The sequence below is a fragment of the Littorina saxatilis genome, linkage group LG10, assembly GCF_037325665.1.
Source record: "Littorina saxatilis isolate snail1 linkage group LG10, US_GU_Lsax_2.0, whole genome shotgun sequence".
Classification (NCBI taxonomy): domain Eukaryota; kingdom Metazoa; phylum Mollusca; class Gastropoda; order Littorinimorpha; family Littorinidae; genus Littorina; species Littorina saxatilis.
In genome coordinates this window covers 21567955-21586582 of record NC_090254.1, presented here as the reverse complement: position 1 = coordinate 21586582, position 18628 = coordinate 21567955, and the positions used below count along the sequence as shown (strand labels likewise).

The 18628-nt window shown below is 40.4% G+C and overlaps 1 protein-coding gene across 2 annotated transcripts in view; it reads right to left on the bottom strand.

Moving 5' to 3' along the window:
- LOC138978405 (uncharacterized) overlaps positions 1–18628 on the bottom strand; it is a 78939-nt gene that overhangs the window by 18562 nt on the left and 41749 nt on the right. For both annotated transcript variants that reach the window (XM_070351138.1, XM_070351137.1), the window contains 11 exons: positions 17653–17806; positions 14026–14239; positions 13419–13495; positions 10809–10869; positions 6815–6935; positions 6049–6223; positions 5295–5470; positions 2466–2522; positions 1893–2077; positions 1169–1321; positions 748–1042 (listed from right to left, as the gene is read on the bottom strand). In XM_070351138.1, coding sequence (XP_070207239.1) covers positions 748–1042; positions 1169–1321; positions 1893–2077; positions 2466–2522; positions 5295–5470; positions 6049–6223; positions 6815–6935; positions 10809–10869; positions 13419–13495; positions 14026–14239; positions 17653–17806 — 1668 coding nt within the window. The remainder of the gene's footprint in view (positions 1–747; positions 1043–1168; positions 1322–1892; positions 2078–2465; positions 2523–5294; positions 5471–6048; positions 6224–6814; positions 6936–10808; positions 10870–13418; positions 13496–14025; positions 14240–17652; positions 17807–18628) is intronic.

The following is an 18628-nucleotide window of genomic DNA, read 5'->3' as shown; positions in this document are numbered from 1 at the left end:
GTATAGGTTGTGAAAGAGTTGTTTCTCATGGAAAATATTGAGGCAAGCTTTCCCACATGACACGCAGCTTGCTAGTGACTACCCTATAATGTCACATGGGATAGTTTGCCTCAATGTTTCAAAGAGAAACAACTCTTTCACAGCACACACAAACCCGACAGAGCTATTTCAGAACACAGTCTATTGCCCTGAGCTCTGATAAGAATGGGGTGATTAAAAAGTGAACATAATATTATCATCAGAATAGGAAAAAGAGACTGCAGGTAGTCAAATAAGTTATAATGATGAAAAAACAACAACAACAAGATAACAATGAAAATGTACTCACCAGAAACACTTTCTGGTAAGGCCTAAAAAAAAAATAGGTGTGGTTACGGTAACCCGACCTACCCTATTTTTAGGGGCCGATCCTATAACTTTTTATTACATTTGTCCAAAACAAAACAAAAAAAACAAAAAAAACGAGTGCAAAAAACGCAATGAAAGCGAAAGCGCCCGTGTCGCACACTTATTTCCCTGTCAAGTAGGTTTAATTTGTACACATTAGAAAAAAAAGTTTTAAAAAAAAAGTGATTGCCTACCTACCTACCCTATTTTTTTTGGCTATGTTACCGTAACCACACCTATTTTTTGGGGGGGCCTAAGTACATTTTCTTTAAAAATATCTTGTTTTTGTGTGTGTTTTTTCTCATCATTATAACTTTTTTGACTACCTGACTTGACAAGGCAACAAACAATCACCCTCACCTTGACTTTATTGAACTCAATGTTAGCGGCCAGGAGACACATCTGTTCTGTCTGCAGCATTTTCTTGGCACCTTCGTTACACTGTTTCACCACGTGGTTCAAATGGTCCAGCGCTGTGGTGGCAGAAGTGTGACGTTTGGTGCCGGGGTCGAGACGATGTCGAACAGCGTCAACCAACAAGGGGAGGCGAGTGATACGCTGCATGGGAAGGAGGAGGAAGGAAGACATGGGAAGGAACTGGCAGTCGGGGTGGTGTTCCAGTCGTTTGACCGCTTCCATGAACTCTGGCTTTTTTCTGTGCAAAGAAAAGGGATGTGTGTGAGGAACTTTCTTGAATTCTGTTGCTTCTAACTTCTTTATCAAATTTTCGTCAGAGAGTTGCTGACTTCATCATGATGGTGTCTAGTAATTATCAACTTACTGAAGAGATTCCAAAGCCCGCTCCTGGAATGCTTGGTTGCTGCAGTAACGAATGTAGGGTTCGAAGTTTTTCTGGGCGTGTTTGGCGATGATATCACAAATGTCGTTCATTATGCATGACTCCTGCCAGCGAGCCTCCAAATCAGCCAGGAACCTGTCACAGACAATTAGCATCAAAGATTACCAGATATTTGCCTAACACGATTTTAAAGTATATTTCTTATGTTCGTCAAGAACAATAGACAACGACACCTGAGATGACTGCCCTATTGTTTGACTGACTCTCCTCAGTCATGAATCTTCTAAAAGACCATCACTTGATGCTTCAAACATTTTTTCATTACACATGCCTGCAAAGCAATAATTTCTTTACTATAAAATTACAGCAATCAAATGGAAAGCAATTGGAAAAACTCTTCCTGCACAATGCAAATCTTGAATGCTGAAATCAATATCGTTATCCTCTTTGTCATTATCATCATCACATTGTTGCCTTCAACATCCCTGGGACAATCTCTTCCACCTCCAGCATACTATCCATCATCATCTACACCATCATCATCATAGACGTCATCCTCACCATTATCAATGATGACATCATCATCTACATCATCATAAATGATAACATCCTCATCTACATCATCAATGATGACATCATCATCATCATCATCATCATCATCATCATCATCATCTCAACTACCACCAAATAAATTAACATAACTTACTTGGCACTGATGTCGCGGATGCAGCCGATGTTAGAGAAAAGGAACTGTCGCTCTCGCTTGGTGATGACACACCGATCGCTCATTTCATGGTCATGACCAAACTCCGGAGATTTTAGAAAAACGTTGATCAGCACGTTGAGACTCCTCAAGTAGGACGCTTCAGAGGTCATGATCTCAAACATTGACTGTCAAGGAAAAAAATGAAAATTTCAGGTTAAAAAAAAGTCATGCGTCTGACATAATCTCAAACATTGACTGTGAAGGGAAAAGGACAGTTTTTGAGGAACAAGTCAGATAACCAGCTGAAAGTATTTACATTTTTACCTGTATGTACTATAATTTTAATTATCACTATCATCACTGAAAAGTCAAAGATTGTATGTGCTGCCAAAATACTGTATGGTCTTAAAAATCAGGGAATATTTTTACTGCACGAACACTTGCAAAAATGCTTCAGCTGAACTCCAAATAAAGTTTTGCTTTTTTGCTCAGTTCCATGTGCCTTTTGCACAGTCTTTAGCACGATTACAGGCAATCCAAGAAGAAACACCCAGCAAAAGATTGACAGCCTACCTCCTGCACTTTCCTATCCTGTGGATCCATTGTAGTCAGCACTCCGCTCTTTTTCACCTGCAAAATAAATTGGAGACATATGAGGTCATTAGCACTGCAAAATAAATTGGAGACATATGAGGTCATTAGCACTGCAAAATAAATTGGAGACATAATTATGAGGTCATTAGCACTGCAAAATAGATTGGAGACATATGAGGTCATTAGCACTGCAAAATAAATTGGAGACATATGAGGTCATTAGCACTGCAAAATAAATTGGAGACATATGAGGTCATTAGCACTGCAAAATAAACTGGAGACATAATTATGAGGTCATTAGCACTGCAAAATAAATTGGAGACATATGAGGTCATTAGCACTGCAAAATAAATTGGAGACATATGAGGTCATTAGCACTGCAAAATAAATTGGAGACATATGAGGTCATTAGCACTGCAAAATAAATTGTAGACATATGAGGTCATTAGCACCGCAAAATAAATTGGAGACATATGAGGTCATTAGCACTGCAAAATAAATTGGAGACATATGAGGTCATTAGCACTGCAAAATAAATTGGAGACATAATTATGAGGTCATTAGCACTGCAAAATAGATTGGAGACATATGAGGTCATTAGCACTGCAAAATAAATTGGAGACATATGAGGTCATTAGCACTGCAAAATAAATTGGAGACATATGAGGTCATTAGCACTGCAAAATAAATTGGAGACATATGAGGTCATTAGCACTGCAAAATAAATTGGAGACATATGAGGTCATTAGCACTGCAAAATAAATTGGAGACATAATTATGAGGTCATTAGCACTGCAAAATAGATTGGAGACATATGAGGTCATTAGCACTGCAAAATAAATTGGAGACATATGAGGTCATTAGCACTGCAAAATAAACTGGAGACATAATTATGAGGTCATTAGCACTGCAAAATAAATTGGAGACATATGAGGTCATTAGCACTGCAAAATAAATTGGAGACATATGAGGTCATTAGCACTGCAAAATAAATTGGAGACATATGAGGTCATTAGCACTGCAAAATAAATTGTAGACATATGAGGTCATTAGCACCGCAAAATAAATTGGAGACATATGAGGTCATTAGCACTGCAAAATAAATTGGAGACATATGAGGTCATTAGCACTGCAAAATAAATTGGAGACATAATTATGAGGTCATTAGCACTGCAAAATAGATTGGAGACATATGAGGTCATTAGCACTGCAAAATAAATTGGAGACATATGAGGTCATTAGCACTGCAAAATAAATTGGAGACATATGAGGTCATTAGCACTGCAAAATAAATTGGAGACATAATTATGAGGTCATTAGCACTGCAAAATAGATTGGAGACATATGAGGTCATTAGCACTGCAAAATAAATTGGAGACATATGAGGTCATTAGCACTGCAAAATAAATTGGAGACATATGAGGTCATTAGCACTGCAAAATAAATTGGAGACATATGAGGTCATTAGCACTGCAAAATAAATTGGAGACATATGAGGTCATTAGCACTGCAAAATAAATTGGAGACATAATTATGAGGTCATTAGCACTGCAAAATAGATTGGAGACATATGAGGTCATTAGCACTGCAAAATAAATTGGAGACATATGAGGTCATTAGCACTGCAAAATAAACTGGAGACATAATTATGAGGTCATTAGCACTGCAAAATAAATTGGAGACATATGAGGTCATTAGCACTGCAAAATAAATTGGAGACATATGAGGTCATTAGCACTGCAAAATAAATTGGAGACATATGAGGTCATTAGCACTGCAAAATAAATTGTAGACATATGAGGTCATTAGCACCGCAAAATAAATTGGAGACATATGAGGTCATTAGCACTGCAAAATAAATTGGAGACATATGAGGTCATTAGCACTGCAAAATAAATTGGAGACATAATTATGAGGTCATTAGCACTGCAAAATAGATTGGAGACATATGAGGTCATTAGCACTGCAAAATAAATTGGAGACATATGAGGTCATTAGCACTGCAAAATAAATTGGAGACATATGAGGTCATTAGCACTGCAAAATAAATTGGAGACATAATTATGAGGTCATTAGCACTGCAAAATAGATTGGAGACATATGAGGTCATTAGCACTGCAAAATAAATTGGAGACATATGAGGTCATTAGCACTGCAAAATAAATTGGAGACATATGAGGTCATTAGCACTGCAAAATAAATTGTAGACATATGAGGTCATTAGCACCGCAAAATAAATTGGAGACATATGAGGTCATTAGCACTGCAAAATAGATTGGAGACATATGAGGTCATTAGCACCGCAAAATAAATTGGAGACATATGAGGTCATTAGCTACGTACATGCAAACAAATATGTTTACACCTGTACGTATGAAGTGCCTCCTTAGCCATGATGCAAGGGCAGTGCAAATCTTCTCTTGGTCTTCTAAAAGTGCTTGGGTGACTTGTTGCTGTTTCTTTACTGTTGCTGTTACGACTGTGGTTGTTGTCATTAGTGGTGGTAGTCACAGCTACAAATATTCATCAAATCAGAACAATCACAAAGTGACACTGCTTTTAGCTAATCACTGTTTCATGCAATTTCTGTTAACCCCCCTCCCCCCCCCCCCCCCCCCCCACTTTTAAGAACCCCAATTTAAGACTTCCTCCCTTTTAAGACCCTGTTTTCTCAGACTTTCCATTCATAACCTGTGCAAATTTACCCCCATTTTAAGACCTGATTTTGTCAGATTTTTGGAGGTCTTAAAAGGGGGGTTCCACCATAACATCTTTGTACATGCACAACGTTGTTGATTGATTTCTTACCTCCGGCATTTCACACCACAACGCTCGATGCAGTGACCCAGACTTGCCGAAAACGTCCATGATGACCGATCGCCTCGCTGGTGCGTTACGCTGAAAAGCATCGGGACCTCGACGTGTACTTGACCTTTGCAATAACCTCTCCACATCCTCATATATTTGGTCTCTGTCTCGTTCTTCTGTGGAAGCAAAAATAAGCTGGGTAAGGAAGACTATAACAGAAGGATAATCAGAAGTCGTTTTTTTAATCTAGGCTAGGCATTGAAATCAGTTGTGTTTTTTTTAAAACACCTCCTACAAGCTATTTAATAATTAAGGTAGTACAGTATTAACTCATCAACAGATATCCCAATAAATTCCTGATCTATACAGTGGAACCCCCCTTTTAAGACCTCCAAGAATCTGAGAAAATCAGGTCTTAAAAAGGAGGGAGTCTTAAAATGGGGGGTCGTAAAAGGGGGTTTCCTCTGTAGTACCTTTGAAGTACAAATTGCTGGTTCAATGGGCTCAAATATGGACTGAACTTTATGAATTTCATTGAGCTTACTTCCTAAAGCAGACCACAAATCAGTATTAAGTCTCTGAGAAAGTCCTAAAATAATATATATATATATTATTTCTCTCTCTTTCTCTGCTAAAAGATTTTAACAAATCTCGGAAGAAAGTCTTTGCTGACTTTCAATTGTTTCTTTCACAATTTCTGATGTTTTATATATATATATTGGCGGACAAACACAACAACAGCAATATACTGTACCAGCAACAGAATCATCCGTGGAGCTTTCTGCGTCATCTGAACCAGATATATCGGAGGTCGAGACCTGTCTGTTAGTGCGAATGATTTTGTCCTTAGCGTACCACTGGTACAGCGGCTCGCTCTCAAATTTGGTGCTGTAGGTTCGATCCTGCCGGCCGTAAATCTGATCGTCTGCCTGTGAACATGCACAGGAGTACTGAACGTGAGCTTTTTATGTTGCAGATGTTGGGTAAATGCTATCAAATAACTTTTAAGTAGTCTTTCTAAGTTGACTTGTACTAGTTTGGCATTGAAAGGAAAGGCACAAACTATGTCTGAGAGACTGTGTACGACCGTGTTCTGCGAGCTAAGATCAAAACACAGAAATATCTCAGTGGGAATATAAAAGTAGGTAAATACGCTCCACCCACCTACCCTCATCAACATCCCCCACATGTGTACAAGTGTGTGAGCAAAGTGTGTGTCCCTGAATGCCTTCGCAAACACAAAGTTCAGCAAGCTCTCTCTTGCTCTCATGTTTGGCTTCATTTCCCTTCAATAACATCAGTAGAGCAAGTCAGACGGAAACAAATCTCAAGTACATGGGTGGGACTGAAAAATGTCATGAATCCTAAACCAAACCCCCCCCCCCCCCCCCCCCCCAAAAAAAAATTTAAAAAAATAAAATAAATAAAGGGGGAAAAAAAGGCCATAATCAAATCCGGATTTCCGGCATATGCCGGAAGAATCCCACCCATGCAAGTAACAAAAAATAAACCTCACACACCAGTTCGATGTACAGCTCTTCATCCTCACTGTCCCCTGTGAGTTGCGGCCAGTCTGAGATGTTGTCAGGGTAAAGGTAGGACCCTGTGGACGTTCTCGAGCCTTGACTGGATGTGGTTTTGCTGCAACACACACAAAAAGCAAGTTCTCACACCTGCAAAATCTGATGCTCACCTTCTGATGCTCTCAGAAGCTAGCATAAGTTTCTCATTAAAAAGCTTACACTGGGTGGGTTTTTTTTTACTCCCTGTCTAACGGCAGTCATTCTTTTTTTTTATATATAATTAATCCTAAGGGAAGCAATCCACAGAAAGTATTTTTTGCTGCTACTGACAGGGATGCTGCAGTTATGCAATTGACTCTTCACATAATGCCTCCTTTCCAATCCCCTAACCCCTATCTCCATCTCTACTCTTAATTTGTTTCTCTAAATACTTTCCCCTCTCAAAATAAGAAATGTTTAACAATAGCATGCAACTAAAAAGCACCAACTAAGCCAGCAGGATATATGAACAGACTGCATCCCCTCAGATTACACTGTATACAAGTTCATGGGCGGGACTAAAAAATGTCATGAATGGGGGGGGTGTCAGGGGGTTCCCCAGACGCTGAAGGATTTGTATAATTAACAACCAAAAAAACATCACCACAGACATTATTAATCCGGATTTACGGATTATACCGGAAGAATCCCACCCATGCAAGTTACAACTCTGTCACTTAGCAATCTCAGAACCGCCACAATTTCGAACACAAATTTGGTGAAATATATGAGCCTGGTGTTTTAAACCTTTGAAAATTGGACTCGAGGGTGGTGCTTACAGGGGTGGGGTGGGGAGGTGGGGTTTGGGGTTAGGGGTAGGGGTTGGGGGAATTTTTGGGTGTGTGTGGTGGGTTATTAAAATGGGGGGGTTCCCTCACACTAAATACAAGTGCAGCCCCATTCCACAGTGGGTGGGTCTAACCAAGTTTTAATCCCTTCACAACAGCAAAACATTTGTATCCACATGAACCCGTAGTTCTCTACTACTGTGTTATCTTTTTATCCCTTACATACATGTGCAAGCAAACTTATATTTTTTGTGGGCAGCATTGAGTTGCGATGATAACTTGACAGTCATTTAAACTATTATCATAACTAACCACAGCAATAACATACTAAACAAACACAAGACTATCATTCCTGATCAAATCCACGGGATAGCTAAACAATTTTAGGAATTAGTAGAACAACAAACATGTGCACAATAAACAATTAACATCAACAGAAAAGTTTTAAACATTTTAAACCAAGTTGCACATACTGTTCTAACTGGAGGGAAAAAAAACCCACAAAAAACATACAGGGTGGGGGAAATCTGCAGGTTTGCGAATATTCCTAAAATGCAAAACAGGAATTAAAATGAAACATAAAAAAGATGCCTAAACTAACTAACGGCTTTCAACATAAAACCGCATGCAATATGACACTGCAACTGCATGACCCATGCATCTGACCACTACAGTACAACACAAAACAAAACTCAAACTGGACTTCCATCCACCAATCTCCTACCAAACCTGTGGGAAAATGTAACCACTAGACCTGTGGGCAACACAAATTAAGTTCCAGGCGCTGGCAAATTGGGGCCCAACACACGCCAGGGTAAATACTATCTGTGAAAACTGCACATGCACGCTCAATTCTCCAAACACTCACAATTTTGAGGAAAAAATAAACATCCTGCACAAACAAGTTAAGGGCACATAAGGTGGAATGTGAATGATTGGGGGGGGATTTTTTCAGCACAGTGCTGATTACTTTGTGAATCAAAACCATCCACACAAGCGGTATTTGTACTGACTATTAGTACAACTTCCGTGACATTTTAGTGACGATAATTCATGCAAGGTGATTTTGTTTCCAACACACAACTACGTTGTTGACATTCCTTATTCACTGATTTACCACCTCACAATAGAAACGTCGAAGACAACAAGAAAGAGAATCCCACAGCATACAAAAGCAAGTCTCAGGGCTGAAAGGTTCCGTCACACACAGGCAGCGACTGACTCAACTACAAAGTGACAAAGCGTCTAGGTTCGCACGACAGTGGATTTGCAGCCGTATCTCCCCACGCCACACATCGCATGCAATGCCACATACATATAGTGCCATAGACGCCACAAGCCACTCCGCCGATGTCGCCTGAAAATGTCAATGGATGCGTACGTGTTTTAACGTCCATTAAGATCACAACATGTCTTTCACGGCTTTCTGCAATTGTAGGCTTCATCTTTTCTTGCAATTTTCACCCGTGGCAATTCTTCACATATGCACTTCTCTTGCTTTTGCTACGATTTTTGGGCTAAGACTTTCAAACAACGTCTTCAGTTGTGAAACCACTTCTCTGTCTTCACAGCATACATAAAGAAAATGGTGCTGTGAAAAAAATCCCATGCACAGCAAACTACAGAAATTTGCAAGAAAAGATTGCCTGAGATGCAGCAGTGATTGCACAGGTAGAATTTCAAGTCCTGACTACAACATCCATTGTGCTATACATACCTGAATATTGACTTAAACATAGTTCGTTTCAACGAACTACAGAGCAGCATAAAAGAGAACAAATGTTAAATGTTAGAGCAGAGACAAAGAAATCATCAACGATGAGGAACAACGTAAAGGCCACAAGCTTCCTGGCTTACTGTACTCTGTTATGCTTACAAGCCCATTCAGGATTCTCCAAACCCTCCAAAACAGATATTTTGATTCAGGGTTCTATAGTCGTTGTTTGACAGTCATACAATTATGTCATTTACGGTACAGTCTTAAAATTCAAGACGGATGAGAGGTATATGGTTATCAAGACAGTCTAGCGTACAATGCTGACTGTCGGTCTCCTCATACTGAGGCCATGTTCCATTGACTTATCTAGCATCAGACAGTGTAGGCAGGACAGTGTGCTGTGTTTTAGAGTGAATTCATAAGAAGTAGAAAGAGCATCAAGCATGTATTTTACCCTGTGGAAAATGATGACAAACCATAAGTAGAACTTCATCTCTGTCAAAATGTCTTTATGATATACATGTAGTGTATGTGAATGTGCCACACTGACCATGACAAAGCCTCCTCAGGCTTCGTTTTCTATCTGTAAAAATATATTTACAATATCATGTTTGTGTATATGTGTGCATGTGTTTCACTGTCCAGCAAAACCGTCATGATATTGCAAACAGTTATATTCCATGACTGAATTCTGTGAAAATCCAAGGAGTGCCCTGATGCATGCACCCAGAAAGACTGTGTGCCTTTAGAGGTTGAAACAATAACAGAACTAACAGAAATTCTGAAACGTTTATACTTGTCTCACAGTTTAGGGCTAAGAAGGAGAGTAGCCGATTGATAAACTGAGTGGACCATTGACCAAAAAGCTGCCATGGGCCTTGAGAGAGAAAAAATGCCACAAAGCAAAGAAACAAAAAAATTAGAAGCAGAGAGTTACAGCCGAGTTAAAAACTCAAAAGACAAGACGGATGTTTTCAAACAATAGCATGAGTTTTCGAAAAAACATCATGAATTAAAACATATCAATTCTGCATTGACATTCATACAGAAATCTCTTAATAATGTATATTTAAAAAAATCAGGTTCTGTTTTGTATAAAATAAGTAAGGTACATATAACAAATTACTCCTTCTGGACGAAAGTTCTACTTCTTTTTTTCATTCATATAAAAGGGTATAAGACAAAATAACCAAGAAAGAAAATGAGAGTGGAAGTGGGAGAGGGTGACGAGCTTCTTCAAAATCTGTTCCATAATTACAAAATTCAAAGCCTTCAGTTTTCCTAATCTACTTAGTACATGAATTTTAATATTCATTAGTCTTCACCGACAGAGTTTTAATTGCAATGCCCCGGCACAATGACAAAGTAGTAGCCACCGCCTTTAACAAAATTAAAAAGCAAAAAAAAAGGTTGGATGACAAAAAATACAAGTAGTATGTTTACTCACTCTTTTCGCTCCATTTTGTCCATTGCTTTTGGCGAAGCAGGATCAAAGTCCAGATAAGAATCTGACAAGAAAAATAAGTGTTTAAATCATGATTTAATTCATAACTCGTACAAATGTTATCTGCGAATGAACAGTTACACTCGGAATGAATAAGTCACAAACTTATTCTTTGCATCAAAAAAAAAAAAAAAAAAAAAGTTCGAAGTCACTGAAATCTTTGACATTAACATACAAAGGCATGCAACTTTTTATGTTGGCACCAATAATTCTTTTCCGCAAAGCATGCCGAATAGTAGTACATTTTATTCTGATCGAATTCTTATAAAGTTCCATACAACTAAAAAAAATCTCCTATGAGACTTTTTGGCTTCTCCACTGAATGTCAAAAACAATTTATTTTTTACAACAGAACGCAATGAAGTATTCACACCAGTCGTCTTGTCAAAGTAAGGCTCCCTGACTTTCAGTAACTCTGCTTTTTAAAGGCAAAGTCCTTCTTGTCTTCTTCTTCTTCTTCTTCTGCGTTCGTGGGCTGAAACTCCCATGTACAATCGTGTTTTTGCACGAGTGGAATTTGACGTGTATGACCGTTTTTACCCCGCCATTTAGGCAGCCATACGCCGCTTTCGGAGGAAGCATGCTGGGTATTTTCGTGTTTCTATAACCCACCGAACTCTGACATGGATTACAGGATCTTTTCCGTGCGCACATGGTCTTGTGCTTGCGTGTATACACGAAGGGGGATAAATAAGCCACTAAGCAGGTCTGCACATAAGTTGACCTGGGAGATCGGAAAAATCTCCACACTTAACCCACCAGGCGGCCGCGGCCGGGATTCGAACCCTCGACCTTCCGATTAAGAGGCCGACGTCCTACCACCCCGCCACAGCGCCCGTCTAGTCCTTCTTGTGAAAACAGTTCTGCTCACTATCTCATATGTAGCCAGGCTTTAACATGGAATAAGGCCATCCCCCCACTTGGACACATACCACAAATCATCATCCTGAAACTTTCCTGTGCAGAGATGGGAATCTTTTATGAATTAATTTTGCAGATTATCACTGGTGGCTTTAAACAAATTAATTCCCAAAAAAATCTTACTCTGCCCAGAAATCATCCAGAGCGTAGATTGTTGGTATGTTCTTTCTTTCTTTATTTGGTGTTTAACGTCGTTTTCAACCGTTCAAGGTTATATCGCGACGGGGAAAGGGGGGGGGGGATGGGATAGAGCCACTTGTTAATTGTTTCTTGTTCACAAAAGCACTAATCAAAAAATTGCTCCAGGGGCTTGCAACGTAGTACAGTATATTACCTTACTGGGAGAATGCAAGTTTCCAGTACAAAGGACTTAACATTTTACATACTGCTTGACTAAAATCTTTACAAACATTGACTATATTCTATACAAGAAACACTTAACAAGGGTAAAAGGAGAAACAGAATCTGTTAGTCGCCTCTTACGACATGCTGGGGAGCATCGGGTAAATTCTTCCCCCTAACCCGCGGGGGGACATTTTTGCAGATTATCACTGGTGGCTTCAAACAAATTAATTCACACACAAAAATCTTACTCTGCACAGAAACAGGCATGGGAATTAAAAATTGTAAAAAAGGCGGAAAATTTATAACTGTAGACGCGAAGCGTCAAGTCGACGGCGCGAAGCGCCTAGCCTTACTAGGGGGGTCCGGGGGCATGCTCCCCCGGAAAAAATTTTTCTCCAAAGAACCCAGATGGTGCAATCTGGTGTCATCTGAGCTCCAAGTTTGCCATTAAATTCTGTTTTTAGAATCAGAGTTTTTAGTACAAAAATGTACCAATTTTTGCTTTTTTGAAGAAAAAAAATATATACATGTATTATATATGGTTTAAATTTGTAAAAAAATTGATCTGTTGAGACAAACAGGAAAATGTAACTTGTAACACAATCTGTGCAATCTGGTTTACTTTCAAACATAAAAGTTCAATAACTGAGGCGGGCGGTAGCAGTGCGGAAAGTTTTCGCGGGCTTTTGCCCAAAGGCCAAAGTAACCGGTGCTTTTTTTGTGTGCCTCCCCCCTTTATTTTTTCGGCGGACACTTTTGCATTTTCGGCGGAACAAAAAAAAAATTCGGCGGAAATCTGCCATTCGGCGGACAATTCCCATGCCTGAGAAATCATCCAGAGTGTAGATTGTTGGTATGTGACCAAGTGGAGGGATGACCTTATCTCATGTAAAAGCCTGGCCAGGTATAAGATGGTGAGCAATACTGCTTACAAAAGAAGGACTGTGCCTTACAAACAGGGTCCCCCAGTACACCGTACTTAGAAAGCAACACATTTGTTTGTTTGTTTGCTTAACGCCCAGCCGACCACGAAGGGCCATATCAGGGCGGTGCTGCTTTGACATATAACGTGCGCCACACACAAGACATAAGTCGCAGCACAGGCTTCGTGTCTCACCCAGTCACATTATTCTGACACCGGACCAACCAGTCCTAGCACTAACCCCATAATGCCAGACGCCATGCGGAGCAGCCACTAGATTGCCAATTTTAAAGTCTTAGGTATGACCCGGCCGGGGTAAAGCAACGCATAAGCAGTACAAACTGTGAACAAAGAATAAAATATACCTGTTTTTGCGAGTTCATAGTCAGGAACGTCTCCAGAGTCACTGTCTCTGCCGAATGAGAAGCGGTCAGACTTTCTCCTGCAACAGAAAGAATATTTTCTAAGATTTTGATTTTAAGTTGAAAACTTGAGAAAATCGCAGTAACTTTTATGTCCAGTTTGGCAAATTAGCAGAAAAAAAGACAAAAATCCCAGCACCCACACTTTGCCCTTGCTTGCACAAGGTTTTTGTCACAATGGGTGTCATCTTTGCGATCAAACAATCCGCACATGTGTAAACCAGTGCGTTAAACACTCAAATCACCTTATGAGGCAAAGCCAGTCATACAGGAGTGAGATCGGGCTGAATTAATAGCACTTTAAAAATCTGCAATAAGAACGCAAAGGTTTGCACAAGCATACCAGGGGACAACAGCAGCCAGACCCTATCACAGCCAGCTCTCCATACCTGACGGGTGTACTTTTTAACGACATATAAGAAATTTAGAGCTACATGTACTATAAATAGCTCACGCTCAAGGCCAGCAGACAACTCCGTAAGTGTAGAGAAGCTGCTGTGAAAGGACGACTACTGCGTCATCCTGTCACACATGCAACAAGAAAACTTACTTGAGATCGCCAGGCGAGAGGCCCCTAATGGGCGGCGTGATGGGAATGACCATGTCCAGATTGACCCCCAGGTTGGGATTGCGAGGGGGCAGCGGCGGCGAATTCTCCACCGGCATTTCTTTCAGCACTTTGGAGGCGCGCGGGGGGAGGGGTGGTGGTGGGGTGCCCACCAATCTTTCCTCCTCCTCTCCTTGTTGCATTTTGGGGATTTCGACTGAAAGTGCAGGATCAGAAAAATGTGCAGAAAATGGATGTAACTGGAATGTATTTGTGAAATGTGTTTTTGTAGCAGCTCTCAGACTCTCTCTTTCTCCCTCTCTCAGTAAGACGTGTATATGTGTAAGTGAAGGTAGTTTCCCCTTACCCACATCCCCTCTTCACTGGTTTGTATATGGGCCAATGGCTACAAGTACAATAAACCATCCAAAAGTCAAAGTCAAAAGTCTCTCCATCTGAAACAATAACTTTCTTTCTTTCTTTCTTTATTTGGTGTCGTTTTCAACCACGAAGGTTATATTGCGACGGGGAAAGGGGGGGAGCTGGGATAGAGCCACTTGTTAATCGTTTCTTGTTCACAAAAGCACTAATCAACAAGAAGAGCAAACGCTCGATCGAGTCACTTTCGCAGTTCTGAATATTATATGAGGCATCAGATGGACAGGAAGAAATTGCTATTCACAACACAATGAGTCACGTTCACATAAAATTTGAGCCCGGTCACTTTTATAGTTTCCGAGAAAAGCCCAACGTTAAGTTGTGTGTTGCCGAACAGAAAAGGCTAGTTATCTCCCTTGTTTTTCTGATAACGTTCGTAAAAGGCTACAGATGTAAATACTTTGATGTAAAGAATAATCCTACAAAGTTTCAATCACATCCGATGAACTTTGTCAAAGATATAAAATGTCTAATTTTTCCTTTGACGCTGACCTGTGACCTTGAAAAAGGTCAAAGGTCAACGAAACCATCGTTAAAGTGTAGAGGTCATTGGAGGTCACGACTAAACAAAATATGAGCCCGATCGCTTTGATAGTTTCCGAGAAAAGATATAAAATGTCTAATTTTTCCTTTGACGCTGACCTGTGACCTTGAAAAAGGTCAAAGGTCAACGAAACCATCGTTAAAGTGTAGAGATCATTGGAGGTCACGACTAAACAAAATATGAGCCCGATCGCTTTGATAGTTTCCGAGAAAAGTCCAACGTTAAGGTGGTGTCTACGGACGGCCGGCCGGACGGCCGGCCGGCCGGACGGCCGGCCGGACAGACTAACACTGACCGATTACATAGAGTCACTTTTTCTCAAGTGACTCAAAAACCAAGAAAGGTTAAATTATTGGCACATTTAATTCAAGACAAACAAAACATTCACAAGAACTTCAACCTATCAACCTTTTAAGTGGACAAACAACGTACATACCTGTCAACCCAACTCAACTCAACTCAACTCAAATTTATTAATCCATATGGAAATTATGTTGTAACAATACTCATTTCCAATCAAAAGAATGCATACTAAACACAGTCTCACTAACGCAAACAGTCATCCGTCAAGTCAAGTCTGCCAACTCACAACTCACTCACACAACAACAGCAACAACAATACAATTTAACAACAAGAAGAGCAAACGCTCGATCGAGTCACTTTCGCAGTTCTGAATATTATATGAGGCATCAGATGGACAGGAAGAAATTGCTATTCACAACACAATGAGTCACGTTCACATAAAATTTGAGCCCGGTCACTTTTATAGTTTCCGAGAAAAGCCCAACGTTAAGTTGTGTGTTGCCGAACAGAAAAGGCTAGTTATCTCCCTTGTTTTTCTGATAACGTTCGTAAAAGGCTACAGATGTAAATACTTTGATGTAAAGAATAATCCTACAAAGTTTCAATCACATCCGATGAACTTTGTCAAAGATATAAAATGTCTAATTTTTCCTTTGACGCTGACCTGTGACCTTGAAAAAGGTCAAAGGTCAACGAAACCATCGTTAAAGTGTAGAGGTCATTGGAGGTCACGACTAAACAAAATATGAGCCCGATCGCTTTGATAGTTTCCGAGAAAAGTCCAACGTTAAGGTGGTGTCTACGGACGGCCGGCCGGACGGCCGGCCGGACAGACTAACACTGACCGATTACATAGAGTCACTTTTTCTCAAGTGACTCAAAAAATTGCTCCAGGGGCTTGCAAAGTAGTACAATGTATTACCTTACTGGGAGAATGCAAGTTTCCAGTACAAAGGACTTAACATTTCTTACATACTGCTTGACTAAAATCTTTACAAACATTGACTATATTCTATACAAGAAACACTTAACAAGGGTAAAAGGAGAAACAGAATCCGTTAGTCGCCTCTTATGACATGCTGGGGAGCATCGGGTAAATTCTTCCCCCTAATCCGCGGGGGGTAGATACTCTGTCATGTTCATGTTTGAGATCATAGTGCCTCATAACCTCAAAAAATACAAAACTGACACCAGCAAGCTGCAAGCAGATACTGAGACTGTAAGTCAATAACATACTTTAATTGATTTGCCCTTACAGATATGATTTCCATAAACCCCCACCCCCTCACTCAACACACATAAGCAGTCTCCCTCCTCTCTCTCACAGACACATCACTCAGCTCACACTTTCATGCACAATCAATGAAGTCTCTCTCTCTCTCTCTCTCTCTCTCTCTCTCTCTCTCTCTCTCTCTCTCTCTCTCTCTCTCTCTCTCTCTCTCTCATAAACCCACCCCCTCACTCAACACACATAAGCAGTCTCCCTCCTCTCTCTCACAGACACATCACTCAGCTCACACTTTCATGCACAATCAATGAAGTCAGTCTCTCTCTCTCTCTCTCTCTCTCTCTCTCTCTCTCTCTCTCTCTCTCTCTCTCTCTCTCTCTCTCTCTCTCTCTCTCTCTCTCTCTCTCTCTCTCTCTCTCTCTGTCCGAGTAGTTTAACGCATTTTCATTTACACACTTAGTATTACTCCAAAAATATGCTGTGCATTGTATTATCTGAACATATTTTTGTTGTACTATTGCTACATGTTTGATTGCTACCAGCTTATACTTATAATTACCTGCATAGTATGCATTTCATTTTATGAATAACCACATATGTATGCTCTTCGTGCCTCATCTTCATCATCATCATCATCGTCATCTTTATCATCACGTGCTGAAGTTTTCTGACCTCCTTTTGTTAGTAAACTTTTTAACTTTTTAATTTTTAATTTTATCATTGTGTGTCTGTGCGTCCCAAGGACAGATTGTAAGGCGTAGCCTTAAATCTTAATCCTTGTTAAATAAAGTTCAATTCAATTCAATTCAATTCTCTCTCTCTCTCTCTCTCTCTCTCTCTCTCTCTCTCTCTCTCTCTCTCTCACACACACACACACACTGCCTCATCCCCCCCCCTCCCCCCCACAAATCTCTCCCCTGTCAAACATTTGTTTTGGCCTCGAAATTTCTCTCAGTCACACACACTTCTTGCAGCAGATCCAATATATTTTCTTCTCTCTCACAAACACAAAACACGCACACTGCATCATCCCCCCACCCCTCATTCTACCCCCCCCCCCTTTTTTTTTCTCCTTGATACAAACACATTCACACAACAAACATTATCGAGTCTCACCTGTGAGTTCTTTGTTCTTGGGTCTGCTCAGACGGCCACTGCTGCGTTCACTGCTGGTGCGAGATAGTGGAGAGATGTCACTGGCTGCGTCATCGTCCTCTAACATGTCGCCATCAGAGTCTGTTCCAGTGCCTGATATGTTCACTGACCCCTCCTGCACACAAACAAATCAACAAATACATGATAAAAAAACAAGGTATGTTGTTGGAACATTTAATTATTGACAAAAAAACACCTTACGTTCACAAATATATCGACCCAGCGGTCTTTTAAGTGCACAGACAAACAGTAATTAGACAAAACTTATCTGACAAAATGTTCAGCCGCTTGCAGGGAAGACACAAGCGAATGAGGCCAAATACAAAAGCAAATACATGTGAAAGCCTTCCTTGGGCGGGGATATAGCTCAGTTGGTAGCGCGCTGGATTTGTATTCAGTTGGCCGCTGTCAGTGTGAGTTCGATCCCAGGTTCGGCGGAAATTTATTTCACAGAGTCAACTTTGTGTGCAGACTCTCTTCGGTGTCCGAACTTCCCCCCGTGTACACTACATTGGGTGCGCACGTTAAAGATCCCACGATTGACAAAAGGGTCTTTCCTGGCAAAATTGCTTAGGCACAGTTAATAATTGTCTACCTATACCCGTGTGACTTGGAATAATAGGCCGTGAAAGGTAAATATGCGCCGAAATGGCTGCAATCTACTGGCCGTATAAAATTTCATCTCACACGGCATCACTGCAGAGCGCCTAGAACTGTACCCACGGAATATGCGCGATATAAGACTCATTGATTGATTGATTGATTGATTAAATGAGCCCAAAATCTTTTTTTGAAAAATTTTGCGAAGTCTTTTTAGCAAAAACTCAGTGCCAAGGCTTTGTGCAGCGAGCTTCGTGAAGTGGACTGTGATAATGACAGGCTTAAGACACAAAACCGAAGCTTCGACTTTCTGCGAGATCTAACAAACAAAAGGAAG